This window comes from Nelusetta ayraudi, unplaced genomic scaffold (genome assembly GCF_046127955.1).
Source record: "Nelusetta ayraudi isolate G7.1 ecotype Tasmania unplaced genomic scaffold, CSIRO-AGI_Nayr_v1 ptg000020l, whole genome shotgun sequence".
In the NCBI taxonomy this organism is placed as follows: Eukaryota; Metazoa; Chordata; class Actinopteri; order Tetraodontiformes; family Monacanthidae; genus Nelusetta; species Nelusetta ayraudi.
Window position 1 is genome coordinate 1,572,522 of NW_027466070.1, and position 27,957 is coordinate 1,600,478.

Below are 27,957 nucleotides of genomic sequence, written 5' to 3' on the forward strand. Positions count from 1 at the left end.
GGTCGAAGCAGGTGGTAAAGCTCATGATCCAGTTTGGGCTGCTTGCCTCGCTGGGCTCCACCACGGCCACGTTCTCAGCTCCCAGCATCCTCTTCATCCTGGCACTCATGGTGATGCCTCCGCTGCCTCCGCCCAGCACCAGCATCTTGTAGTGCTGTTTGGCCGAGGCCGCGCTGCTGGTGTGCAGGTGAGATGCAGCCATGCCGGCCGGGTGGCACCGCCACAGGCGACGCAGTGCAGCCATCTTCTGCTGGAAGCGGCGAGAAGAGTCTGTGTGTTTTTCTGTTGCACGGTATTCCCGTCTTGTGTGCACAGAAAGTGCAAAAGGAACTGAGCATGTATTATTTTGTCGAGCACTGACAAGAGTGTAGGACACTGATGGGTCTTGTTTTCCACAACAGTAGCAGCAGTAAACCAAAGGAGAGCTAATAAAAGCAACTTTACAGTTTAAATATAAAGGCTACTCTAAAAAAAACGAAAAGTAAGCACCTGAAAGAGGCGGGTCTCACTTATCTGCAAAGGTAACGCAACCTATTAATACAAAACTTGTTACTGACACAAAACAAAATGCCACGCTAGATGAAGGAGAGAGGTGTGCCTTGTGAGTTTAGTGTCGTCAAAGAACAAAGTGTAGCCTTGTTATCAGCGATTCAAAAGGCCACGACAGCTTTTGGCACTCATAACTGTTTTTTTTGCATTGATGAAAAGTGAAAAGTTACTGGAAACCAGTTATCACAGTCGGCATTTTGTGCGACAAATATTAGTTTTACTTTTCTACACATATTCATTAAAAAAAAAAAAAAGTGGGAGTGAGCGGCTGCTTTTACACTACATTCCTTCCTACCATGATTAGTGACACGTTCTCATAATATAATTTATCTTTTCCCACCAAAGGAGACCCAGAACTCATGTGCACTTGACAAGGCCTCAAAACATTCACCATTAAACCAGTGGTGTGGTCTAGGTCTCCTCAACGTACACAGCTGTCCGGCCGCAGCTACTTCAACAACAACAAATAAAGTTTCAGCAATCAAGTGCAAAAAGTGGTGCAAACACAAATACATTCTCTAAAGCAGCCTTTAAGCAATGGCTGACTCTCAAACACATAAGAACAAAAAGCATCATTTTGATTTTCCAAAAACATACCGATGCATATCTTTGTGCATTTGGCTTTTATTTTTTTAGTGGTTGTATGGTAGTTCGGAACCTTTTTCTAGTGGTTATACAGGGCATATCTGCGTATCACGTAGACGACACACCACTGCATAACCCCTCCACCAACCAACACGGACAGAGGTGACAGGTGGAAAACCTCCCTGACGCGGCCTGCACGATTTCAACAGGTGGGAAAAACAAATCCGACCAGTTTGCGCCCGCAACGAAACGAGCGAACTAATGTACACGTGAGGAGTGCGGCGCTTCAACTTACTGTGAGAAACGCGCAGCGGCCTCTTGTGTGTCTGTTTGCTCCTCTCGGCCTGTTAACTGCTGCTGCTGCTGCTGCTGAGATTATTTACCAAGTTAAAGACGGTGGGGACGCTCGTTCCGCCCAGGGGTCGCGTTCCAGCGCTCGACCAATCAGAAGTCGTCACGCCAGGGCAGTGGGGTAACGGCTGGGGGGCACGTGCTCGAGTCAGTTTGGACGTTGATTGGTTCATGTGTGAGAGGAACACACGGTCAACTGCAGGCTACAAGTAGCGCATTTAAAATGAAAACATTTCGCGACTGATTTTGCAAAATGAGACAAAAATACGCAATCTTTCGTTACTGTAGGCCACCTGTGCCAGTAAAACCACCAATAAATGACACTCAACGTGCGTTCCCTCCTGTGAGATTTTATTTTGGGGGGGGGATATTCATGATTTTGTCAGAGTAAAAAATTAATTTATGTCAAAATCTATTACAGTTATCATTCCCATTTATTTAAAATCATGCTTTAACAAAAAGCAAGGCACCTATGCCACCAAGCATTTGGTCCTTATATTGGAACAATAAAATGTGCAAAGAAAGGAGAAAAGACACCTTGAAGTAAATCAACATTCTGGACCATTGCTTGCCCTCTGCCACCAGATGTAGTGCAAAAGGTATGATTTATTTCCCTGCAGCCGTGTTGGTCAAACTGAAGCACACTGAACGTCACTCCTCCAGGAGGATGGCTGCTCCTCCACCCGGCTTGGACACAAACAGGCTCTGGTTCTCCATTGCTGCCCGGCGTGGGTCGGGCAGGAAGTAGGACTCCCTTACCGCCAGTAAGAAAGACTCTGCCTTCTCGCTGGGCACCATCGACACGGCGCAGCCCCCCCAGCCTGCCCCAGTCAGTCGGGAGCCCACAGCCCCGGACTTCCTGCAATGACGAGTGATTTTAACTTCATTTTGCCACTGCTGCGACTAACCCGCGGCAAACAATGTCAGACTTGTGTTTTAACTCACAAGCAAATGTCCACGAGCTGATCCAGTTCGGGGCAGCTGCACTCGTACAGGTCTCGGCAGCTCGCGTGGCTCTCGCTCATCAGATCTCCCAGCGTCCGGATGGAGTCGGCGCCTGCAGACTCGCACACGCTCTTGAAGCGCAGCACCCGCGCAGCTTCGCTGTAGACGTGCTTGGCTCGCTGGTGAAGCTTGAAACTGGTCACTAAGGGACGGAGGCGGAGAGGCACGCAGGTGTGAGAACAATCAGGCTGAATGATGCCCATTGAAATAATAGCACGACATGGTAGCAATTTCAAAACTATCATTAATTGAACTAAAATGAAAACATTTAGCTATGATATTAAAATACGAAGTGGCCACAATGTTTGTTTTTTTTTAGATAAAAAGACAACTAAGTTAAGGTATCAAAAAGGAAAAGTGATCCATATACTCAGCGCTGCTCACAGTGTTGTGTGTTTGCACTTAGCAGCTCTGCTGAAAACTGCTCTGCGCTGATGCCCAGAGCCTTGCAGATCTCCTCTCGACTGTACGCCTCCGGGTGCAACACCTCGTCCACCAGAGCCAGCATCTCCTCCAGCGAGGCCTTCAGCTCCGTCTGCACCTGGGCCAGCTTCAGCAGCCCGCTCGGATCCAGACCTCTAGCCTTGGCCAGCATCTGTGGAACATGTCCCAGCCACCAAAGGAAAATGCCTTCTGTCATGTGTAACCCTTATTTAATTGGTGGGCCAGTGGAGATGCTGAATGTATTTTTAAACAAGGAGAAGGTAAAAGACCGACTGGACATAGTGGCGGTACCTTGGTGGCGATTCGACACTCCACCACACGGATGTTGTAGTGAGAGGAGGCAGCTTTGTTCATCTCCCTGCAGCAGTTGGAGATGACAAACACAGCCCCGTCTGGCAGCCTGACGTCGGTGGCTCGCAGAGGCTGGAACTCGATCAGCTTCGCCTGGGAGAAGATAGTTATTGGAATCAGAGCAGGCAGAAATGTTCTCACTGAAATTACATATGAATAACCTTGTGATTTTTATTTTTTTTGCATTTGTTCACTTACTTAAAAGAGGCAATCAATGAGCAACTGAGTATTCTGTTGACATTTCATGAAGTCCTCCCTGATTGGCTCCAACCAACTGAGAGATCTAAATGAAATTGCTATAAAAAGCTTCCCACCGTTCCGTTCTCTGCCAGGAATGAGATGGACTGGTCCATACCTCCTCCCTCTGTCCCGATGTAGCGCTCGCTCTTGGCACATATTTCAGCCAACTCCACCTGGACAATATTTAAATCACAAAGGTTCTCAATCTTTCTTGGACAAATATAATGTTGAATGAAAACTCTTTTCTTTCTTTCTTTTTTTAAGCTCCTCAACCTTGGACAGAGATTTCTGATTAGCCTCCATTGTCACAAGCCCGGCACAACAGACCAGGGCGCTGGAGCTGGACAGACCAGAGCTCGGAGGAATGGTCCCATCCACCACACACGACATCCCTGCTAGTTGAGCAATCCCAAACTTCTCCTGTGCAAAACAGAGCAGGAAAGTCACCATAAAACACTGTTTTACTTGTGTCCAAGGGAAGCATATGTTCAAAAGTACTGTCAATGAAAAACAATTTCCCACCTGGATACCTTTGACTCCACAGAGAAAATAATAATACCACTTTGGATTTTCCCTGTCGATAAAGATGTCCTCTGAACACGACACGGAAAAATCCCTGCAAAAGGAAGAAAAAAGAAAACACTGTAAAAAATTAAGCAATACATTCATTGACTGATGAGCTGCAATTTAAAATAAAATAAATTGAAAAAGTGCAGTGTCTCACTTGTATTGAGGGTTTGTGTTGGATAGTGAGATTGTCCCTGAGTTGTTGTGCGACACGGCAGCCAGGATATTTTGCTCAATGGCCATGGGGAGAACTGAGTAGCCGCAGTAATCAATATGCTCCCCTGTTCCACGGGAAGAAGTCGAAAAATCAGACACATGGGGTGGGGCACTGCCCTGGCGTAATTTTTTTTTTTTTAATTCATTGCACAGCAGAAACCTCTATCAAATATTTAAACTCACCGATGAGATTGACTCTCCCCGGGGCGTATGCATAGAGGAGAGGCGCTTCTCCATACTTTTCCTCGAAAGTCCTCTTTAAATTGAGCAGCCTGCAAAGTACCACAAGAAATCAGCAGTAAGATAAATGTGATATTCTCTTCTCTTCTCTCCCTGATCGTTACCCATCAGGCCAACTCACCTCTCATTGGCGGTTATTACAGTTCTCAACTTCGGTGGACTCGAAGCCATTTTCGTCACCTTATTTTATGGATAAATGTAACAGTCTGTCCGATCGAAGCCGTCCTGTATCCTGTCCGCCGTCAGCTGACCGCCGCGGGATCCGGGGTGTCAAACCGCCGAGCTGGGATCAGTTTTCAAGCAGAACAGCGGCGCTGCGTGCATCGCAGGCTGAGTAGAGAGCAGTCGAGTGGCGAATAGTACAATGGCGGAAGTGTCTGAGCGGAGCCAATGAGCGCCAGTGTATTGATGTGACGTCACAGGGAGATTTCCCCGCCCCCATACCTCTATGCAAACATTAGAACTCAGAAGGAAAAGGCAAAACGCGCAAATAGAATTATCATCATAAGAATAGTTGTGTATGATAATCGTGTGGAATCTCCTTTATTTAAAACAAAAACAACTCTCACGTTTCAATATGGATTACAGTTTTGAATTCGTCTATTAAAAACAACAACAACAACTCACATTTCAATATGGATTGCAGTTTTGAATTCGTTTAATAAAGCGATCCTACGTTACATTTGCTACTTGATTAAATGTCTGCCATTCCCCTGTTTTGACCGCAAGACGGTACATTTGTACCGCAATACACATTTCCCCGGCAAGGCAATGTGTTAATAATATTAATTCGTAATAAATTACCGCAGCTACATGTCCCACAATTCTGCATTAGTCGTTCCGACTTTTACCGTTTATAGTGTCGTAATTTATCACCGCAAATAAACATTCGTGTGAAATATAGAGTGGTCGGTACACGGGTATGAGTGGTGAGGTTCACCGGTGGTCGCTGTGAGCGACCGCGGTGATTTGGCGCTGCTACCGCGCGCGAGTTTTCAAAGTGGGCGAGTCTGAGGCTCTTAAAGAGGACGTCAAGCCGCTAGCCCGAGTTAGCTCCGGACCGCAGTTGTAAGGCTAAACATCATGGACGGTGACACTTTACAAGTCGTTACCTACGGATTCTAGCCGACCGGTGGTTGTATGTAGTTGCCGTGTGTGTGCGTTTTTAAAAGCAGAGTCATGTGGGTTTCGCTTCGGGCGAGTTGTTGCAGCTAAGGCGAGCTAAGACAGCGGCTACCTCACAACGACTAGCAGTAGCTGCGATGTAAACAATAGTTTAAAACGCGGTTAAAAAGTAGTTAAAGTGCCTTAAATTGGACGAATAAACAATTTAGGAGGACATTTTTTTTTTTTAGGAGAACCAGTTCAATTCGTGTAAACGGGTAAGTTGAATATGTACAACTGTTAGTACTGGTTCAAATCTGTGCGGTAGTAAATCTTTTTAGCTAGCTTGCTAACATTACTTGAGTGCAAATAACGCTTGACTTTACTGTTTAAATGTGATTTATTTTCTTTGGATCTTTTTTTTTCCCCCAGCTGGAGGTAAATCAACAGGCATCATCATGTCCATTGACTTTGATAGCGCTGCCCTGCAGACGCAGCACGATGAAGAAGAGTACGACCAGGAGGACTATGCAAGAGAGCAAGAGGTTTGCGGAAAAAAGCTGCTACTGTATTAAGTTTTTCCGATGTTGTCAAGAGAGCAGATATGTTTGTCAACTGTATTTTCTGATTGTTACTTATTTGTCATACACCTGAAAGATCTTATTCCCTCACACGTTTACACGTCCGGTTAAGATTGTGGGTAGGTTGCGAAGTAACTGATGTACATCATAGACGATGATGATGATGATGATGTGAGAAAAAAAAAAGCTTATTGGATAAAGTTGTTTTTTTTTTGTACAATGCTCTAAATTGTGACATGATGTGATGTTGATAAAAAATATTTAAGCTTTGACTTAAACTATGTATAGTCTAAGTCTTCTCTTGGTTAGACTATTTATGGAGTAACTGTTATTGTCTGGGGCAATGTTTGTGGCGTGCACCATCCTGATGCTGCCTGGGCTGTAAGTTCCGCAGCGAGACAGGCATGCTGTGTTATTGCACAATCTGTTTGCCCCTTCATCCTGAGTTGTTATTGGCTTACTCAGACAGGTGTGACACACTGAAACCGGCCTGGCCTGTGATTTCCCTTTTTAACTCTCTATGTAGGTTAGTTAGCCTGTGCTGGAGCACACAACACTCACCGTAATACAACTGTTGCTGGATGTTCTACATGTGGCGGGGAGAAGATTTTTTGTGCTAGATATGGATCTGTTGTTTGCTTCGGTTTGGCCGATGGGTTATATCCAAGTTGGTCAAGTGGAAAACGATTGCTGCCAGTAATTGGAATTTTTCTGCTCCAGTTCACATTGCTATATATTTCGTTGAAACAATAGAGTTCTTTGCAAGCAAAACACAGCAATGCCACAGGAAGCTGACAACATGCCAGGCACGCTTTGGATGTTTCACGCTGAAGGTCTCCGCGATAGGGAGATGAGGCTCGGGGTGTTATCGTGCTGCTTTAAATAGGACTTCATCTTCGTCAGACTTTCTTTAATGGGCAAGCGGAGTAACATGGGTCCTTTGGTTGTGGACACTATGGAGGATTTGAGGAATATTCAACGGTCCTTGTGGGAAGTAAGTCCAGCTGGCTCTCCTTGCTCCGCCACACATGGCTGGTTGACAAACAAGCATGACAAATCTGCTAGTGACACAGATGAGGATCTGCTGTGGTCTGTTTTAGTCCTGAAAAGCTGATAATGTTTCTATTCAGTAGTTTGTTTCTTAACTTGGAATTTTTTAATCTTGACTAAAAGCCTATCTTGTGTATAAAACTTTATTTTATATAAATTAAAGAAGAGGATTAGATAGATGGATAGATATACTTTAATGATCCCGACACTTTACCCCAGTTATTAATTATTATGAAATCAGGATTTTAAGACAATGCTGAAACATGGGATGTGTGAAATCCAGTTTAACTGAAGGACTAAAGTAAATAATCATACATAATGTTTTAATATTTGTAAATCTAAGAAATACCTTCATGTGATGGCGATTAACAGGAACATTGTTTTTTCATTTGCTGCATGAAGAATTATTCTTTACACAACTATCTTGGTTTCAAAATGTGACTTTGACAGATCCTATGTCTGACTGCTTTGCTTCCTTGCAGCCATTTTTCTCCTCCTGTTGTTTCTTTACTGCTCGGTTGCCGAGCAACCTCCATGACTCATTTCCATGTGTCTATTTTTTTTCCTCTCTACAGCTGCAGAAACTGCTCACGGACCTGCCCGATGATATGCTGGAAGACAGCAGAGACTCCTCCCCAGAGCTGGAACACTCCACCTGCAGCAATAAAAACACTGGCAGCAGGTAACAAGAGGATGGAGACAAACACTAACATCAAACTCATATCACATGAGGGGCAGATGGACAGCACATTGTTCTCTGCTCCAAATACACCTGATCACAGTGTCATGACAATGTTTGTATTTGCAACACAGCCCTCCATCTCAGTGGACTCAGCAGTGGCCAGTTCAACCAAGACCGGCTTCCCATAAAGTGGTAGGTTGCTGCTGGGTGATTCAGAAAAATAGGTTTCGGTCAGTGCAGGAAGTAACCCGAAGCACTCGATCACTGTCTTCTTTCGTAAACTAGTATGAAGCCAACTTTGATCCACACCCTCCTGATGACTACGCATACGAAGACAAGCGTCCTCAGATCAATGGGCATCACTTTCACCCCGAGAGTCAACCTGTGAGCCAGGCCTTCAGCCAGCAGCCACAGGATAACTGCTACGCTTCCTACGGCAGCATCGACGCATCCATGGAGCCCAATGATTTCTCCGCAGCAGAGTACGCTGTGAAAAGATACCCTGAGGGTACAGACAACGCTGTGATGTTCAATGGCGGCAGACACGGAGACAACCAGACCTATGGGAATCACGTTCAAGTGAGTGGCTTTTTGTGTTTTGCGCTATGAGGCTACGTGATCACACTTGGAAAATGAGTCAGTTTATTAAACCTGTTTTCAAGTGTAGTTGTTTTTTGCAAAACATTTTTGATACCATCGACTTGAAAATATTGCTTCTCTTGCAGTCACGGTGCTCTTGTCCATGAAAGTTGTTGTAAAAGCATCTTGTGTTTTCATTTCAAGGATTCGGAGGACAGAGTTTTGGATCAGTACAATGCCACCTACAATCCTCACCATCACGACCTTCAGCCAAAGATGTTTAACTCGCATGCCGTTCATCGAGAAGGTCACATGGACCAGCTGCAGAGAGAATTCCTAGACTCAACGCAGCGTACGTCCCCTGATCTTGTTTAGTTTCTCTGTTGGCGCACACGGCTTCAGCGAGGTGCTGAAATATGAGTAACTGGATCCTTTGAACTTGGATCTTGGATCTGAGGACGTGAATCGACGGCTTGATGTGTTTAACACAAAGTGTTGCGTTGCTTTCTCAGAGACGGCAGACAGGGAGCAGCTGGCACAGCTGCAGATTTTGCACAAAGCTCAGCAGAGGCAAACTGAAGACTTGGAGCGAAAGCTGGAAGATTCAAGGCGCAACATGAGATTTGTGGAGCACCAGTTTGCCATTGTCAAAGGTAAGTGGCCCATGCTGCTGTCTGCTAGCCAAACAAAAGGTGGGATCTACTGTTAATCACTGTATAATGTAATTGTGTAATCAAATTTGCGGTTGGAATTAACTCCAGTGTGTAACCCTGCAGGATAAATATTTGTCCACCACAATGCCTGTGTGTAGTTTACTCATTATGCCCTCGTGTGGCTGTAAACAACATCTCCAGCCTGTTGAGCAACAGACTCGCGTGTGTGTGTGTGTGTGTGTGTGTGTGTGTGTGTGTGTGTGTGTGTGTGTGTGTGTGTGTGTGTGTGTGTGTGTGTGTGTGTGTGTGTGTGTGTGTGTGTGTGTGTGTGTGTGTGTGTGTGTGTGTGTGTGTGTGTGTTTTTCTCCTCACCAGATGAGAAGGAAGGTCTGGCCGTCAGCCAGAAGGAATCCAGCCGAGTGATCGAAGAGGCCAAAGAGAGAGAGGCTCAGCTGCAAAACAAGCTGAAGGCCCTGGAGCAGCAAGTAAAGGTCCTGACCGAGCGAGACCACGAGGTGAGACACGCAGAAATCCGTTCAAGGCAAATTAACAGGTGGTAATTGCTGATAGTCACTAAATCTTCTGCATTTTGTTTTCCTTTGCAGAACATCAAGAAGCAGAGGGTCGCCGAGGCAGCAGTGGACAGCATGAAGCAGCAGGTGGTGGATCTCTGTCGCTCCGACACGCTGTCCAGAGCGCGACAGCAGCACGACAGGGACCTCGCCGTCATGAAGGAGCAGCACGCCGCGGCTCTGCTGACGCTGCAGCAGAAACTGGACTCCAGCGCTCAGGCGCTGGACGAACAGGTCCGCAGTGGGGAGCGTCACGGGAGCGCAGCGCTGCCCGAAAGCAAAGAAGTGTTTGACCTCTGCGTTGCTTCCAGGTGGACGTTGATCGGCGGCTGAGGGAGCAGGTGAAGCAGCTGGAGCACAAGAGGGAAGAGGAGCAACTGGAGAGAGCGCGAGTGGTCAACGGCCTCACTCAGCGTCTGGAGGAGAGTCAGCAGCAGTGCGCCAAGCTGCTGGAGTCAAGTCAGTGACAGCACAGTGATAAATAAGTCATCTCTTTTTTTTCTCCAACTTTTTTTTTATTGAAGGAGAATATAAAATAATTCCAGTCACAGAATAACAAGTCACATCTTTTTGTAGAATATAGACACATATGCCCCCATAGATACAGTATGTCTACACAACATATAGATATAAAAAATCAAATAAAAGAGCACTCTGAATGGAGTGTAACAAAAAAGGAAAAAATGAATAAAGTATAATGAAATGAACAGATTTCCTCCCCACCCCCCCACGGCTCCTCATGACCAACACATAATATTGGTTACTTACACATTAAAGTACAACAACAGGCACACATTCAATTGGGCAATACCTCTAAGTATGTGAAATAAGAAATGAAGGGTTGCCATTTGTGAAAATACTTGTCAGTACATCCCCTCAACGTGTACTAAATTTTCTCCAGTTTTAGAAACAACATGGTGTCTTCTATGCCCCCTGGGAGATGGAAGGATATTTAGTAGACGTGCAATGCAACAATAAAAAACATTGTCTTTTTTGCATTTTTTTTTTTTAAAACCTCTGTGTGTTTCAGCCTCCTTTGTCTGAAATAACCAAGCCATTTGTGTTGACTTCAGGCTCGGTGCAGGAGACGACTCAGATGCAGATCAAACTGCAGCAGGCTCAGTCAGCCAAGGCCCTGTGTGAAAACATGAACAAAGTTTTGCAGGTGAGCATCCGATTGGTGACGCGCCGGCCTCGCAGTGTCGCCCAGCAGAGAGCAAATCTGACCTTTTTGCTCACCTTTATGCTGCAGGAGGACCTGGCTGACCTGAAGGAGCAGATCACCATGTATGAGAGCGCCGTGAAACACGGCGTCATCGGACTGGACCTGAGCGAAGAGTGGGAGAACCAGCTGTCCGACTCCTGCGTGGATTTAGGACTGAAGAAATCCAAGAGGAAAAATGGCCTGCTTCACAGGTACAGCCTCAATATCCAGGACTGAAGTCGTGTCCCCCTCGACCACCTTCCCCACCGGCCGCTGAAACTCACTCGCTTTCGGTCTTCTTCGGTCAGCTCCGCCCTGGCTCGGCTGTCCGACTCGAAGCCGCCCAAAGACGACGCTGTGCGGCAGCTGCGAGCGGAGATGCAGCGCTGCCTCGGGAGCCTGAAAGGGAAGCGGCAGAAGATCAGTCAGCTGCAGGAGGAGCTGCAGCTCTGCCAGGGGCAGCTGAGCGAGCTGCATGGCCAGTTGGATGAAGCCAAGCTCAGCACCCAGGTGAGAACACAACTAGATGTGTTGTGTGCGTCAGGTGAATCTATAGGTCAGGTGATTACGCAGTGGCGCACGTGGAAGATACTAAATGTTTGGTTAAGAAGCGGCAGTTTTTGGCAACGTTATTTAAGTTCCTGTTGCCATAAAATATTTTTTTTGTTTTCCTTTGGATGCGCTTATCATTTAGAAAGCTTTTCAGAACAGATTTAAACAAAAGAACAAAAGATATGATTTTTTTAAAGTGTGGCGGCCGAGAAGTTTTGTGTTACGTGCGTAAAACGAACCACCGCCTTCTAAACCACGGCTTTGACAAGTAAAAGCCGACATAAGAGGAGATGGGTGAGTTCAACATGACGGTCCAGGAGCTGAAATTTGAAACTGAAAATTTTGCCAGCACTTTGGAATGTCCGTCGGACAATTTGAAGGACTGATTCGTCAATCAACTCCATGTTTGCAGAGGGAGAAAACAAATTACCAAAGTTTTGATGTGACGTCGTCGACGTGCCAACATCATTTTGATTGGTCAAAGGTCCAGCTGTTCGCCTTTTCACCTCCGAAAAATTCGACACGAGCGAGAAAAACAAAACAAAAAACAGTTGCGTTTTCGCTCCGTTGGAAATTTTCTGCCAGTATGTACGGTTCCATTGACTTCAAGAGGTTTTTTTTTTTAAAAAAGCAAATGGTTCTTGCGAGTTCACTCCCGGCGTATAAGGACCATTATTGTTGTGAAGCTTCCAAACACTGAGTTGCTTCAGATTCCCAGGTAGATTCGGTCTGATTTTGGTAGTTTGCGTCAGGGTTTGTTTACTTGAACAAGACAAACGCCTGCTAGTCATATTGCTACCACATCACACCACCTCTGCATATGATTTAAGTGTAATAAACCTACATACATCTGTTTCTTATGTGAAGAATTATCACAATTTGTGAATAGAAAACAAGAGATTTGATTTGTCAACGGCAGTTACAGCTGAAATAAAATGCAAACGACTGTTTTCAGGTGAGAGAGATGAGCCAGGTTAAACGTCCAGATGTGACCGTAGAGTCTCATGGAGACATCCGGAGGCTGCAGGAGGAGAACGGAGTCCTGCAGGAACAAGTGGAGGTTGGTTTCGGATTTGATTCATAGGTTTTAGTTCAGGTGGTGAGAAACTGCCATTGAGAAACGGGCAATGTATCCAAACTGCAGGCACTAGAGAAGAAGAACAAGGAGCTGAAACAGAGCGAGGACAAGCTGAGGTCGACCAACTCGGAGCTCTGCACCAAGATGAGGGAGATGATCGAAGAGCTCGACCAGGAGAAGCAGGAGGCGTCTGCCAGGTAAGACGCAAAGGAAATAAGAAGTATATATATATTCAGTTTAGGTTATCTGAAAGATTACATTTTAACCGCCGTCCATCTTCGTCTCTTCACGGAGGACGGAGAGGATCAATCAACAGCACCGAGACGACGTGGTGAACTGGCTCAGAGTGGAGCTCCAGCAGGAACACGAGGCCCGTGTGTCGCAACTGACGGTGGAACACCAGCAGCAGCTCCTGCAGTTACAGTGAGACCTCTGGATAGGCTTTAACTTCTGGGAGGGGGAAAAACCTCTCTACCACTCATTTACAAAACTGTTTATGACTTTATCTCAGGACCCAGCTGGCCGAGGCCAACGATAAGATGTTGGCCGTGCAAGAGTGTTACATATCTGTCTGCAAGGAGAAGGACATGCTGGAGCAGCGTGAACATAGCAGGGGGGAGGAGGAGGAAGCTCGGATCAAGGAGAACGAGGTGTGCACGGAGCCAAACTGTGGTTGGATTAAAGATAGATGGCGCTGTAGGACAACACTGCACTGTTTGTGCAGGAATGAGTTGGTGTTTGGTTCTAATTCCCAGAAAAACATGAAAGAACAAAGCGCCGCAGCTCTGGAGAAACTGAGGGCAGAACTGGAGGCTGGCCACCAAGTTGCTGTGAACCAGCTCAAAGCCTTCTGGTCCAGAGACAAAGAAGCCGAGATCAAACAGCAGGTGGAGTCTCAAGTCGCTTCGGAAAAAGCTGCATGGGAGGAAGAACTTCGGCAGGTGAGACTTCCTCAGTGCCCGACTTTGCTCCCGTGTGGAAAGGATGTTCTGTCATGAGCCGACGTTTTCCTGCTTCCTTGCAGACGGAGCAGATGTGGGAGCTGAGACTGGAGGAGGCGAGGAGGGGCAGGCAGGGGGAGATGGTGGAGGCAGCCTGTCAGGGAGACGAGAGCATGAGGAGGAGGAGCAGCAGCAGCAGGATGATGATCGGTGCCGAGGAGCTGGAGTCGAGGCTCGCCTCCCAGAAACAGCAGCTGCAGCTGGAGGCCGACAGACTCAGGCAGAAGGCCGTGGAGGAGAGCAGGAAGCACATCCAGAGAGAGCTGCACAAGAAACACCTGGAGGACATGGCCAAGCAGGTGAGCCGGCGGCCACTCACAGTTGACGTTGGATTAAGTTTTCCATCATTCAGCTTTGCTCAGCTTAAAGCCAGGAGCTTTATTGAAATGTACACTGTCCTCCTTGAGGTGTAGCAACCACAATTTGACATCGAGCCAAACTCCATTCACAAAGACATGAGAGTCAGGATATAGTGTTAAAGCATTGTTAGTTATACATTTAAATCACAGATTCTCATAATCAATTAAACGATTAAACCATCAAATGCCAACACAACAAATTATTTCCCCTCCAAATGCATCTCAACAGTTCCAAAACACAGCATGAACACTAAATGCTAAACATCAAGGGTCAGCATGACCGAGTTCAACACTTGCTTCAAACAATGCATTTCAAAGTTAGTACACTTAAACACTGTTCACAAAAGTTTCCTTCATCTGGATAATTGAGTCGATCATGAACGGATGCAAACTTACAGACAAAGCAACAGAACAGCGGCAGACAAACCTGCAACCATGTATGGCTGGAACAAACTGAGGCCTAACCCCTAATTTACACCAAAAGTGCCTGCGGTGCTCTGCATCAGAACGCAGCCATTAAAATCAGTGTGCAGTGTGGTGTGGCACGGGCACATTTCAGAAGCGTCCCAGAAGCATCAAAATGCAACCGCCCTGGTAAAGAACGCAACTGTCTGTTTTTTCACGCTTCACGCGTAGCAACCGCGTCAATCGCAGCAGAGCTTTGTTTCACTGTTGTTTTCTTTGAATACACATGAAACTAGCTGGGTTGTTGCGTGTTCCTCCAATCCATGCGTGAAACCGAGGATTTCCACTGCTCGGAAACGCGTTTGGTGTGGAGCGGTTTCCACGCGGCTCTGCGGACGCTGCAGACACTTTTGGTGTAAATTGGTGGTGAGGCCTACAGGTGCTTTATTCCCTCCCCCACCCCCCCCCCCCCCACTTCCTGCTTCAGAAGGATGTGCAATACCCTCAAAATACCAAGAGGGCGCCGGCTAGAAATCAAAGGACATGCACATTTCTGTCTTTACCTGTAATCACTGTCAGCCGAACTGTTTAAAGTATCATCCAACCTTTTTCGATTTATTGTTTTGGAGGAAGAGAAAAACAGTGAGACGACAGTCATCTGCAGGCCACCACTGCAGTGTGCACCGTCAGGTATTCACTCACCAACTCGCACATGTTTGTGTCTCAGGTGGAGGGCGCTGTGACGAGGGCCTACAGCCGCTGGATCGAGGACTTGACGTCCTTACCGGAATATCAGGCCTCCCTCCGAACGGAGAGGGAGAAGTGGGAAGAACTGCAGGAGAAAAGGACAGAGCAGAGAGTACGCTTGACAGGAAATGTCATGTGACTCAGCCAGTGTTGGTTTGTCATCGGAACCTGCATTTTTTGTTTTGCTCATACCAGGTGTGCAAGGCCCTGAAGGAGGTGGAGGAGCAGAGCTCTGGGTCGCGGAGGGAGGAGGAGCTCAAGGAGGAGGTGACCGACCTCCACACTCAGCTCGAGCAGGTGAGAAGGGAGCAGGCCGCCCTGCTGAAGGCCGAGCTGGCCGCCGCCCGGGCCGCATGGAACCGGGACAAGCAGCAGGAGCTCTCCGCCGTCCAGCTCCGCTGCGAGCAGGCGTGCCAGGGAAAGCTGCAGGAGCAGGGCAGGCAGCTGGAGCAGGCGCTGCAGCAGGCCAGAGAGGAGGCGGCCCTGCAGAGGAAGGAGCTGCTCCTGCAGATGGAGGCCAAGCTGCTGCAGAGGACAGAGGAGCAGAGGCAGCGGCTCAGGGGGGAGCTGCTGGCCGAGCTTCACGCAGCTCTGGCTGAGGTCCAGGTGCACTTCCTGGCAAAGGACAGAGCAGATGAGCAGGGCAGCAGAAGCGGCGGCGGGGGGGCAGCTGCGTCCGAGGGCTCGGTGACGCACATCATCCAGACATCGTGCAGGGACGCCATCAGCAGGGCCGTGGCTCAGGCCAAGGATGAGTGGAGGAAAGTGAGTTGCTACCACACTGTCTTCATCTAAAAAAAAAAAAAAAAAAAAAAAAAGTATCCAAAAAGTTTGGTTGTCAGTTAATGATTTACTTGCAACGTTCTATTGCAACTATGCACGGTTCGTTTTTTTTTTTTTACAAAAAGCCAAAGGTCGGCGTGCAAAATGTGTGCAAACAAAGAAGCTTCTGTCGGAGTCCGACATCACTTGTTTTTAGGTCACCAGGCAGCAACAAAGCGAGAGGACCCACTGTCCACTCTGTGCACTCCGCTGGCTCCAGAGCCGTTATGAAACGTGCGGCAGCAGCAGCAGCAGCAGCGGCAGCGTGTGCAAAACCTGAATTTCAAACAATCGTTTATTTTGGTAGTCTTGTTTATTAATGTGCCGTTACTGTTTGTGCCCCTGCAGATGAGCGAAGAGCGACTTGGCCGCGTGTTGAAGGAGACGCAGCAGCAGCAAGAGAGAGAAATTGCGAAGATGCAGAGTATGTCATTCACCATTCAGCCTGCTGGTGGCGCTTTCTTTGATCCAATGAACCTTGTACAGTCAAAACAAAACAAATTTTTAATGTTTCTTCCAGACTCTGTGGCTCAGGCTCGGTGCAGGGACGAGTGCAGCGAGACTGTCGGCAAGCTGCAGAAGAAGAACCAGGAGCTGCAGAGACACCTGGAGAAGGCCTGTCGACAGCTGCAGCACAGCGTGCAAGAGCACAAAACTGCCATGCAGCTCCTGAAAGGTGCTTGACAAAGCCGTAACAACGCAACACAAGCCATTCAAGCGTTCCTTTGTCCATTTACCCAACTGACCCAACTGTTTGCACGTCCCTGCGTCCTCTCAGAAGAGCACGAGAGCAGCTTGGAAAAGGTCAAAGAGGAGCATCGGCAGCGGCTGGAGGGCGTGAAGAGAGCCGAGGAGTCCTCGGGGTTCGTCTCGTCTCTCACTTACATCGTGACCTTGGAAAACTCCAAGAACTGAATGATGGACCCAAACTAACGCAAACCTCTGCAGGAGTTCCGGCCATCAACAAAGTCTCCAGCAGGGCCTGGAGGAGATGAAGCAGCAGTACCTGACCACAGTCGAGAAGATCAGAGGTCGGTTATCACGGCCTGGTTTTTTTTATCACTTCCTAAAAAATGATTCTAAGTGTGTGTTGTGTTTTTTTTACATGGCAGGAGACATGCTGCGCTACCTGCAGGAGAGCCGGGAGCGAGCGGCGGAGATGATCCGCACCGAGGTCCAGAGGGAGCGGCAGGACACCGCCAGGAAGATGCGGCGTTACTACCTGACGTGCCTGCAGGAGCTGCTGGAGGACGGCGGGAAGAGCACCGGGCAAGAGGCCACACGTGTCCAAAAACGTCTGTTCTCTCTCCGCCTCACGCAATCTAATCGATGGTCCTTGTTTCTCTCCCTCACAGGGCCGAGAAGAAAATAATGACCGCCGCGAGCAAGCTGGCGGCCATGGCCAAAGTGCTGGAGACGCCAGTCAAGAGCAAACCGGCAAAAGACTTCAGTTTGCAGAGTAAGTCAGGTGAGAGTTTTCAAGACTGAAATCTGGTCGGTCCGTCCTGCGAGCTCCCACAGAGGGCGTTTTCAGCCGGTCGTATAGTTGCATTGGAGTCTGTGACCAATCGGCTTGCTTTCAGTCGTGTTGAAACCAGGAAGTAGCTGCTGCAAGTTGCCAAATGAATTGAATGTGAGCGTGAATGCTGCTCAAAGATTAGTGGGGAGGTTCTAGTAGCTCGAGGCCTTGTTCAGACTGCCAGCCAAAATCTGATTTTTAGTCCATCCAGATTGAACCCAGATGGCTCTTTTGTAGTCTGAACCACCTTGGGGAGGTCGTTTCAAATGGCATTTGGATAGATGCGTCTCAGTGTGAACAGCTCCAAACACACCAGTGGGTTTTGTCTGTCCGTGACGTCACTCTACGCAACACAAGAGCCAATGCTCCAGACCAGAGGGCACCATTCCAGGTGCAGAGCTGGAACGTAATGGAGCAGACAGAAGCAGTAGGAACCAGCAGTGCCTGGACAGAGGAGGAAACTCATTGGCTCGTCAGTGTTGGGGAGACACTGTAGCTCCATTCAAGCCAAGCTCCAGGCCATGTGGCGCAACAAGTTCCGCTGTTGCAATGATATGACATCACACACTACGCACTACGCTGGAAAATGCCTCCGCTCCCACACCGTTGCTACAGCAGCCTGTCAGATGGGTCAATAATGTGGTCCAGTGTGAACAGAGCCACATCCCATTTGGACACTTGCTAAAAGCAGTGTGGACAGTCGGCCCTAAAAATCGGATTTGATTTGAATCAGATTCGCCTGCAGTCTGAACGCTGCCTTGTGTGAGCAGAACTGGAGGTGCAGCTTAATTTTTCCTTATTAAGGCTAAACAAACAAACCAAAAGCAGCAGGTTTCAATCACTGGCTTCAGCGCTGTAACACGCTGTTGTTGCCTCACTTCACAGCTGTAGCTAGCTGGCTAAACTTGCAGCAAAGAGTCAGGAGACAGAAACTTTGCCCCAGTCACCTTCCAAAAGTTTTGTTCAGCTCTCTGGACATGCGAGGAAGAACCCAAAGGATTTAGAAAATGTCCCTCTGGCGCGTCCGGTTGTGAAACGAGACACGTTTGGTCTTGTTGTGAGTGGATGGTTTGCACTGAAGGGTCCCTGACGGCTGTGTGTCTCCACAGATGCCTGCTCTCTGGGGAGGCACGTCTCTCTTGGCAGCGGCCCCGCGGCGCCGACGCTGGAGGAGAAGCTCTCACCGTCTCCCGTCAGTTCAGAGCAGAAACTCAGTGCGACAGCGAGGACCAATGCTCCGACCGACCGGGACGGACCTGCGGCCCCGACGGCCCAGTCTGCTGCTGCCGCCTCGCTGACGCACAGCCGCCCTCACAAACCTTCTCCATCACTTGTCGGCTCTGTCAAAGCACCTCCGAGGAGTAAGACGCGGGATCTGGGCCAACAGGCCCCGGACGAGCGCCACAGCTCCAAGCAGAACAAAGCCCTCCTCCTCCTCCAGGAGGCTCCGGTCAGAGACGAGAGGCGGAGCGACTGGAGTCTGACCAGCAGCGACTCGGAACCGGGCCTCCACGTCCCCAGACGCTCCTGGTCGGAGAGGAGGGCGGAGCCGCTGACGCAGTTTCCCGCGTCGTCGGGCGAACGGGGGGGTTTCGGAGGCCTCACTCCGGACGTCTCCGACGTGACCGTCTACAAGGACATCGCCAAGAAGACGCCTCGCGGCAAGATGAGCCCCCACAGACAGCCGACGCCGGGCTCGGAGGCCGGCAGCCAGCGGGGCGCCCCCTCCAGGCCTCTGTTCTCCGAGCTGAGGCAGCGGCAGCAGGACAGCGGCTTTGACAGTCCCTTCTGCCAGCACAAATGACGGCAGCGGGGAAGGACACTTAGCTCAAAGCTAACCCGCTAGTGCCTTTTCTTCCCCAACCATCTGAGTGTGGAATGTTTACATTATGCACAACCTTTGTTTTTGCACCCATAATGTGTTTGTCACATATTGGGGGGGGGGAATAAAACAGCTTTTTAGACTGAGGTTGGTAATGCAGTTGGCACCAGGCCAGCGTGGCCAGTCAGCCAGAGAGCAGACAACCCCTGTAGCTAAGGTGACGTCTCAAAGTACAACATTAGGTACTGGGACGTTATGATGTGATCCATGCCATCCATGTCAATGCACTCTCTGCCCCACAGCGGGTATAAAAAAGTCCCAAAAAAACAAGGTAATTATTAATAGGTTGGTAAATAATTACACATTCCAGTCACGCTAAGGACAGCAGAAACGGTAACGTCTCCTGAATAACAGCTGCCAACACATTTGGTACAACAAACCCATTTTGTAAACTTTATTTCAGTATCGTCCAGGTCTCAGTTTGATTAGAATGGGCTGTTTGTTTTTTCCCCTAAACCTCTGTGCAGGTGTTTGTCTGTGTCTGTGATGTGCGTGTGTATGTGTTAAATATAAAAAGTCAGGTTGAAACATTTCATTAGTTTTTAACAGTTTCCAGGTAAGAGATTGCAGCTCTGTCGGCTCTTCAGTTTTAAATTAAAAAGGACCGACCTTCATGAGTTTGGAATTCCATTCCAGTTTGTGTTTAAATGAATTCTATTTTGCTACTGAGATATGCCGTGCATAAATTCTCAATGTTTTTTTTGTAATGTATTTTTAATAAAAACGTTAAAAATATCATAATATCAATTTTGTGCAGATCGCATTTGCTTCAGCAAAAGCTGCAACTGAATAACAGAGATTGGACATTTTGAAACCATGAAAAATAGGATAAATAAGACTTGCTGCTTCCTTTTGAAAGTTAAAGGGCCCACTTAACACATTCTTACAGATCTTTGTTTCTCACCCCAGACTCCATTAGAGCAGCTTCACACTTGTGTGATCCACTCAAAGAAAAAAAAAACCCTCTAAGGTCAAACATACAGAGGCGGAAGGGAAACTGATGCCTTGCTGGACCTTTCACACGTCTGAAAAGCGACCACTAACAACAAGGCGGTCGTTCGTCGTGTGGGTGTGGTCACAAACTTTGGGGGAGCGGGGTTGTCACTCTGCTTTGTGACGTCATGAAATTGAAAACAGCGGTTAAATCCCAGAACATTATGTTTTCAACTCGTTTTCTGAGAACATTTGCATAAACTTTGGGATTCAAAAGGTTCACGTCGGCGTGACCTCAAAACTCCCAAGGATCCCCCCCCCCAACCCCACCACCCACCCTATGTCCCCCCACCCCCCAACAGTTCAACTTTGAACTTCAGTGTGCTATTACTTCGAAAAGCACACCGTGCCGCCACACTGATCTAATCACTTTACTGGAGTTTTCTCCAACCAAAGTTGGTGAAAGTCCTGCTTATCTCCCTGCTGCCTGAGTGGGTTAACGCTCGGTGACCTGTGCGAGCCGAACTCCTCCTCCTCCCCCCACCACCTCCCACTTTTCCCCCTTTTTTTTTTTCCTCCTCTCTTCTTTTGCGTGTGAAAACCGTGCCGTGGCCTCATTTTTCTTGACGGAGCCCAGCTCGCGCGGACCTCCACCCAGCCACCAACCAACCCCTCGCGCCATCATGCTGCCGTGGCTCGTGCTCGCCCTCCTCCTGCTGCTGCTGCTGCTGGCCCTCTTCCTCCGCCATCCTTACCTGCTCCAGGATGCCTTCCATGTGCACATGAAGCTGCAGATCCAGCGGCTGGTCCGGAGCTACGCCGGGCAGAGCTACTTCATCATGGACCGCTTCTTGGAGCTGGCGCGGGAGCAGCCGCACAAGACCTTCGTGCTCTTCGGGGACGAGCGCTTCACGTACCGGCAGGCGGACGAGCTGAGCAATAAGGCCGCCCGCGCGCTCCTGCAGAGCGGCCGCGTCCGCCAAGGCGACACGGTGGCGCTGTTCCTCCCCAACGATCCCTCGTTCCTGTGGCTGTTCCTGGGTCTGGCCAAGCTGGGTTGCCCCGCGTCTTTCCTCAACTACAACATCAGGTCCATGTCCCTGCTGCATTGCTTCAGCCGCTGCGGGGCCACGGCCCTGGTGGTTGCAGAAGGTTGGTTGGTTGGTTGATTGGTTGATTGGTTGGTGGGTGTGTTGCAAACACAACAACACAATTTAAGAGAAAGCAAACACGTATGTAGGGTACACGGTCCATTCCCATTAACATGTTTCCCCTCTTAGTGACAGTGGCAGGATTGTGTGTTGGGTCATTAAGAAAAAAAAAAAAAAGATTTCAACTTTTCACAAAAAAGAGTCCCAAATTGTCAGTTCAAAGCATAATGCAAAAAAAAAAAAAAAAAAATACAAAACTGTTTGACATTTAAAAAAAAGGTGCAAAGTTAACAGGTTTAGATTTCACCCGCAGGCAGATTTCTTTGGAATAAGGGCTCCTGTGTGTTCACTCTGCCACTGTGGTGGCCCACAGGAGGGTCTTGGAAATGGAAAACCAGACGTAAGAACAACAACAAGTCAATCAATTTAGTTCAGAATTTTAAGGGCATCCAGAATGTGACATAATAGAGGCTCCAGGAGGCAGGCAAAAGGTCATAAGGGATTAAACCACTGCCTGGAGTTGGTTGGTCAGCGGTGTGTAAGTTTGGGAGGAGTTCTATCGTCGACGACTGACCTCGACACACTCTGCAAACATGCACAATCACTCATGTCGGGGGAAAGAACACCTCTGCCACAGAAGAAGTGTATTATTTGCTTACGAAATGTCAGATCCAGTTTTTCTGCCTTTCTATTATTTGTCAAACTTTGCCCAGTGATCATTGAGCTAAGCTGTTGACGTTCAGCGGCTGTTCAAGTTGACCCCCACTATGTGCTGTCTTCTGTTATAAACTCAAGAATATTAGGAGTAAAGTTGACCAAATAATGAGTCACATGAAAACTGCTGTTGTTACAAAAATGTTTTTGTAGGAGTAACACCCTGCTTTCCACTGAGGAGTGACTCAAGTGAATGAGTTACAGTGGGACCGGAGAAAACTCATTTCCCCAAATGAGTGCCAGTAGACAAAGTAGGGGTAGGTGGCAGAGCAAGAATGAAAAAAACAACAACAACAACAACAACAACAGATGCATAAAAGCAGAGATTGTGAAACACAACAGAGGGACTCAACAGGTACTTAATCTCTTACTGCAGTGCCCCACATGTAACTAGAGTTACTTACTGACTACACTGAGTTTACTTGCTCAACTGCAGTGAAAGTTATGCAACTCAAGAGTGACAAGAGGATACTTTGGTAGCATTTGCAATAGAATGCAAAGAAACAAGAGGAAAAACAATCAATAAAACAATGTTTTAACATATTGAAAATTATGTATTTAAAAAAAATGTAAATTAATGGCACAACATTCAGGTAGATGTACATACATATATATATATATACACATACAAACCTTTACAGAACATGTAGAAGAGCTTTACATTTGCCCTTTGCAGATTATGTAATCCTTACTCAATGGCTTTCGGAGATTTTACACATTTCCTTGGTGAAGTTAAAATCCAAAAAACAGAAATTTTGCAGTTTCCCTCCTCAACACATCTGTCGACAACCCTTGCGATGTTTTCTCCAGAGCTGCAGGACGCCGTGGAGGAGATCCTGCCAGATCTGCTGGAGCAGCAGGTGGCGGTTTTCATCCTCGCCGACAAGTGCAAGAGCGCTGAGACGGAGAGCCTCAAAGACAAAGTGCGGCAGGCCTCGGCCGACCCCATCCCCAAGGAGTACAGGTCGCACCTCAACATGGGCAGCACCGCCGTCTACATCTACACGTCGGGCACCACAGGTTAGCCTCTCTCGCTGGTCGGCTGGCTGGCTGGCATAAACAGGCACGCGCCTCGCGTTCAAGCTCACCTCTGCCCCCTGCAGGTCTCCCCAAGGCGGCGGAGGTCAGTCACGGTAAAGTGTGGGCCATGTCGTCGCTGATGAGCGTGACGGGAGTGAAGCCGTTGGACGTGCTCTACACCAGCCTGCCGCTCTACCACAGCGCTGGCTTCCTCTGCTTCACCTCCGCCATCGAGAGGGGTACGCTCACGCACCGCTCTCGCGAGAAAAAGCTTGTTTCACTGTTGGTGGAGTTTGCATGTTCTCCCTGTGTCTGCGTGGGTTCTGTCCGGGTTCTCCGGCTTCCTCCCACAGACCAAAAACATGCATGTGAGGTGAATCGGGAACTCTGAATTGACTGTAGGTGTGTATGTGAGTGCAAATGGTTGCTTGTCTTTATGTGGCCCTGCGATGAATTGGCGACTTGTCCAGGGTGTCACCCTGCCTTTGCACTGTGACGGCTGGGAGAGGCTCCAGCAGACCCCTGCAACCCAGAGCTCAGGAATAAGTGGCCATTGAAAATGGATGGATGGACTTCTAACATGCACTTTTTTGATTTTATGTATTTATTCATTTTTATTGTGTAAAATGTGTCTTGATGGAATATGTAAATGTGTTTGTGAGCCCTGAAGAAGAAGAAGTTCTGTCACCATCTAGGACCGACAATCAAAGATTCTATTCTATTCTATTCTATTCTATTCTATTCTATTCTATTCTTGTGTTGCAGGCGCCACTGTCGCCATTAGGAATAAGTTCTCAGCCTCTCAGTTCTGGGACGACTGCAGGAAGTATGATGTCACCGTCATACAATACATAGGAGAGATCATGAGGTACCTGTGCAACACGCCCAAGGTACCTACTGCAGTCCAGCAATCGCATCAGCGCTAAAAAGTTAAACATTTTAAGTTGAAATCTCCTCTGTTTCTCCCTCCCGCTACAGAAACCCAACGACCACATCCACAAGGTGAGGCTGGCCATTGGCAACGGGATCAGACCCGAGATCTGGAGGGAGTTGGTCCGCAGGTTCGGAAACATCCAGATCAGGGAGTTTTACGGGGCGACGGAAGGCAACTTTGCCCTGTTGAATTACAGCAACCACGTGGGAGCAGTGGGACGGGACAACTTCCTCCACAGGGTAACAGTTCGCCTGTCGGCTTCAGCTCGATGATGTAGTGCACGCTGTTGTGTCCGTGACGGAGCGGTGTCCCTAAGTGTCCTGTCTTCTGAAACCCTGCAGTGGTACTTCTCATATTCACTCATTAAATTTGACGTTGACGAAGATGCACCTGTCAGAGACTCCTCCGGTTTCTGCGTGAAGGCCGACACAGGTGAGTTCAGGAGCTCAAGGCCTTGTCACAGTGGATAGATTGCCAGATAGATGTACTGTATTGACCCCGCATTGGGAAACTACACTGTTGCAGCACTTAAAAACAGTACAAAAAATAAACTACACAGCAGTTACAAAAACACTCAAATCAATCTATGCACAACAAACTACCAACGCAGAGGTACAAAAGACAGTCAAATTGTGCACAAGCAGGGATAAGCAGGGTTTTCTAAACCATTAGTGCATTATTTGCCATTGAGTCCAGGATGCTGTCTGTCACACAGGAAGAGTTATAAAGGGTAATGGCTCGAGTAAGTGGCCACATGGAACGATGCATTAACCAAAAGGAATCCCTGGACGCACACAAACATTAAGTGAAGAATTGTTTGTTCACACCCAGCGTAGGCAGCCTGCCTGCTGATTGGAAGCATGCGGCAAACAGGAGGTGGCGATATAACATTGATTTTTCTCTCTCCTTACAAACATGACAAAGGTCCGGCAAAGCATCAGTTTTAGCAGGAAGGGGCTTTTAGCGGCAGGCTGCAAACAGAGGGTTCAACATTCTGTTCTCTGAGAGTTTTTAGTTGTTGATTGGCGGAACAAGCTCACTGTAGCATGTTTGTGATTCTGTGCAGGCGAGCCGGGACTCTTGGTTTGTGAGATCACCGCAGATTCGCCGTTCCAGGGCTACGCCAGAGACCTGCAGCAAACTGAGAAGAAGAAGCTGCACGACGTCTTCCGCAAGGGAGACCTTTACTTCAACACCGGGGACCTCCTGAGCATCGACAAGGACGGTTTCTTCTACTTTCAGGATCGAGTCGGCGACACGTTCAGGTTTGCGCGTCTCCTGCTTCCGCCGCCCGTTTGACTGAAGCGCCGAACGCCCGAAGCTCTGAACTCGTCAACGACGTTTTGCAGGTGGAAAGGAGAGAACGTTGCTACGGCAGAGGTGGCCGATGTCCTCACCATGAGTGACTGCATAGAAGAGGCCATTGTGTATGGAGTCGAAGTGCCAGGTAACTAACTCCCACTTCACCTCCACTGATGTGGTTTGCAGATAAAAGTGATACAAACTAACTTCTGATGCCTCAATGAATGGAAGTTGCAGAGGTTTATTTACGGAAACGTCACATTAGGCACCAGGGAACTTCACTCACTTCTCGGGTAAGAATAGAAATCCCAGCATTTAGATTATTATTGTATACCTTAACTTATGATCTAACGTACAATATATTAATGTAACAAGTACCAGTCTTGCTGCATCATCACGTTTTTTCTTTACTTAGCCAGTTCACAACAGGACAGCAGAGCACTTAGCACCCTCTAGTGGATAAAAAGTAAAATAAAATATTATTGTAGTGCACAAAACATTGGTCTTGTGTTATTAATGTAAAACAATATACATACAGTACATGACTTTGATCTTTCTTGATACTTGCCGTCAACTTTGACTCAACACAACATGAATGAAAAATAAAATGGGCACCCTCAATATTGTGCACTTCAGTGTTTGGCTCAGTATGTAGTACCAAGATCAAAACAGATGGATTTTGAGAGAGCAGACAGTCCGGCGATGAAGGAGACAAGAAACTGCTTTCCACAGTTTTTTTTTGCGGTTGAATAGGAATAAGCGGATAGAGAAGATGAATAAATGAATAAAAATCAACATTGTGCATTCAACCGCTCTCAATAAACACAGCATTCTCTAATAATAACCATGCCTGTTTGCATAAAGAACAGCTCCACTTTAGTGGTTGCTTGGAGAGCAGTGAATATTGCCCTGGTGAAGGAAAGACCTGAAAGAAGAAAAACAGGGATTCACTTTGTTTGCATTCTGCTTTTTCACCCTCAGTTCGACACTACTGAGTCTCACAAACAAGAGTCTTTATTATTTAATGTCTTGAATCCAGTGGAATCTGTTTAACTGCCCTCCTGCAATCTCAGTGATTCAACACTAGACAGGATCGATTGGGTTTCTCCGAGTAACCCAGGTCCAAACGAACATGTTTGCCCTCCGTCTGAGCGCAGCAGCGAGTGCAGTGCACTTCCAGAAGGAGCCTGGAGCCACCGGCCTGCCGGGACGCCGCACAGGAACAGGCTTTCAGGGTGCAGAGGGCCACTGACAGGGCCACCATTGTACCACTGTGGCCTGTTCACCACTGACGTGATTGTTTTGTTTTTTTCTTTACAGCGAGCGTCACCTGAAATAACAGCGTCCCTCTCCTGTGTTGCAGGTCTGGAGGGCAGAGCGGGAATGGCGGCCATCACTCCGAGGGAAGGACGCCGCTTCGACTCGGCCGCCTTTTGCCAGCACGTGGTCAAATTCCTGCCAAACTACGCCCGGCCGCGGTTCATCAGGGTGCAGGTGAGTGCCGCCACTCCTCCGCTATCCGGCACCGCCGCCTCGCCGTGACCCCCTGACCCTCCCTCCCCCCTCACCTTGCTTGTGGTTGCAGGGCTCCCTGGACGTCACGGGAACGTTCAAGTACCTGAAGACGGCGCTGGTGAAGGAGGGCTTCGACCCCAGCCGGGTGGCGCACCCGCTCCATTTCCTGGACGAACGGCAGCAGGACTACGTGCCGCTGACGCCGGAAATCTTCGATTCCGTCGTGTCGGGGAAGATCAAAATTTAGAGGGAAGCGTCCGCGACGGCACGTTACCCAACGAGACATTTTAGCCATAGGATTTTACACTCTGAACATGGACATTTTAAGCTGGATTTTAATTATTTTTTCCCCTTTCATCTTTGACAGGAATGTTGGACACTGTCTCACACTCTCTCTCTCTCTCTTTCTCACACTCACTCTCACACACACACACACACACACACATACGCTGAGCTGTGTGATTGTGATACACTGTGTGTACATACATGCAATAAAGCGAGTTTTCCCAGTTGAGGAAACTGACAAGTGGCGGCTTAACAATTGTTTCCACACCCCTCCTTCTTTTCAAGGCCGGATGAACGAAGAAGTAAAGAACGAAAGGGGCCGTTGAATGTAGTGGAGACAGGTTTGGGTGGTTCTGGAGAGCTATGTGTAGTGGGAAAGTAAAGGGAAGACCAGTTTATCTGGTCTGCTGCTGGTCAAAAGTTACTGGTACAATAAAACTGTGTCTTTGTTTCTATTACCTGCCATTGAATTCTAGTTTTTATTACTGAATTGTAGCAGAAATGATGTAATTTGAGTGCTCTGCTGTTTAGAGAGTGTCTCTTAAACTCCTCAGTTCTGGAAATGATCCCATTGTAATGTGACAAAGGGCACCCATATCTGTCTCAGGTTTGTGACAGTCAGTTTTAGCAGGAATATTTACCAAGTCTTTAATTAGGAGGCTGCAATATTGTCAATATGCTGTTTTAATTGATATTTGGATTTATTTTTTTTGTAGATAATAAAATATGCTAAGATGTTCCATGATAGCGTTGTTTTGCACTGTG

General features: G+C 47.9%; 4 protein-coding genes and 1 long non-coding RNA gene across 8 annotated transcripts in view; 2 read left to right on the forward strand and 3 right to left on the reverse strand.

Moving 5' to 3' along the window:
* The window catches only part of LOC142888865 (sulfide:quinone oxidoreductase, mitochondrial-like), a 62,179-nt gene that overhangs the window by 2,401 nt on the left and 31,821 nt on the right, over nt 1–27,957 (reverse strand). Inside the window, exons 1-2 of one of the 3 annotated variants that reach the window (XM_076027341.1) lie at nt 1,430–1,698; nt 47–247 (exon numbers count right to left, since the gene is read on the reverse strand). In XM_076027341.1, coding sequence (XP_075883456.1) covers nt 47–244 — 198 coding nt within the window. In that variant the 5' untranslated portion in view covers nt 245–247; nt 1,430–1,698. Of the gene's footprint in view, nt 1–46; nt 251–1,429; nt 1,699–27,957 lie in introns of those variants that run through there. The other 2 variants (XM_076027340.1, XM_076027342.1) reach the window with 2 other exon arrangements.
* On the reverse strand, nt 1,850–4,909 carry galk2 (galactokinase 2). The gene is made up of 10 exons (XM_076027337.1): nt 4,670–4,909; nt 4,492–4,580; nt 4,250–4,373; nt 4,048–4,141; nt 3,799–3,945; nt 3,600–3,698; nt 3,226–3,378; nt 2,875–3,085; nt 2,431–2,632; nt 1,850–2,344 (listed from the first exon to the last, which is right to left on the reverse strand). The coding sequence occupies exons 1-10, from the start codon at nt 4,717–4,719 to the stop codon at nt 2,137–2,139; spliced, it is 1,377 nt and encodes a 458-aa protein (XP_075883452.1). The 5' UTR covers nt 4,720–4,909; the 3' UTR covers nt 1,850–2,136.
* Nucleotides 6,054–19,955, forward strand: cep152 (centrosomal protein 152). Its single transcript, XM_076027307.1, is given in 28 exon segments — nt 6,054–6,197; nt 7,859–7,965; nt 8,097–8,157; nt 8,251–8,544; nt 8,749–8,896; nt 9,057–9,197; nt 9,573–9,712; nt 9,803–10,003; nt 10,081–10,228; nt 10,843–10,934; nt 11,022–11,185; nt 11,282–11,483; nt 12,481–12,585; nt 12,670–12,800; nt 12,898–13,026; nt 13,115–13,253; nt 13,359–13,544; nt 13,628–13,903; nt 15,096–15,227; nt 15,311–15,880; nt 16,286–16,361; nt 16,458–16,613; nt 16,716–16,800; nt 16,886–16,968; nt 17,050–17,230; nt 17,232–17,283; nt 17,285–17,396; nt 18,566–19,955. Coding segments are annotated over 28 exon segments (4,893 nt in total). The 5' UTR covers nt 6,054–6,110; the 3' UTR covers nt 19,261–19,955.
* On the reverse strand, nt 10,838–13,040 carry LOC142888853 (uncharacterized). 2 transcript variants are annotated; one of them, XR_012926747.1, is made up of 4 exons: nt 12,923–13,040; nt 11,956–12,793; nt 11,009–11,372; nt 10,838–10,904 (listed from the first exon to the last, which is right to left on the reverse strand). It is a non-coding gene; the product is annotated as an uncharacterized LOC142888853 (long non-coding RNA). The 2 variants fall into 2 exon arrangements; XR_012926746.1 differs by lacking the exon at nt 11,956–12,793 and having other exon boundaries at nt 12,862–12,991.
* Nucleotides 20,857–27,937, forward strand: LOC142888855 (long-chain fatty acid transport protein 2-like). Its single transcript, XM_076027308.1, has 10 exons — nt 20,857–21,423; nt 22,947–23,156; nt 23,240–23,395; nt 23,922–24,046; nt 24,135–24,329; nt 24,432–24,522; nt 25,157–25,355; nt 25,440–25,537; nt 26,756–26,886; nt 26,978–27,937. Exons 1-10 carry the CDS (start codon nt 20,955–20,957, stop codon nt 27,152–27,154), a joined length of 1,851 nt encoding a protein of 616 aa, XP_075883423.1. The 5' UTR covers nt 20,857–20,954; the 3' UTR covers nt 27,155–27,937.

Bases quoted from the DNA above. Each gene is read 5' to 3' on its own strand.
- galk2 (XM_076027337.1), bottom strand. From the start codon at position 4,719: ATGGCTTCGAGTCCACCGAAGTTGAGAACTGTAATAACCGCCAATGAG. The intron at 4,374-4,491 runs GTGAGTTTAAAT...CCCGTGGAACAG, and splicing joins GGGGAGAGTCAATCTCATCG to GGGAGCATATTGATTACTGC. The intron at 3,086-3,225 runs GTACCGCCACTA...CATGTTCCACAG, and splicing joins AGTGTCGAATCGCCACCAAG to ATGCTGGCCAAGGCTAGAGG.
- LOC142888855 (XM_076027308.1), top strand. From the start codon at position 20,955: ATGCTGCCGTGGCTCGTGCTCGCCCTCCTCCTGCTGCTGCTGCTGCTG. The intron at 23,396-23,921 runs GTACGCTCACGC...CTTGTGTTGCAG, and splicing joins CACCTCCGCCATCGAGAGGG to GCGCCACTGTCGCCATTAGG. The intron at 24,523-25,156 runs GTGAGTTCAGGA...GATTCTGTGCAG, and splicing joins CTGCGTGAAGGCCGACACAG to GCGAGCCGGGACTCTTGGTT.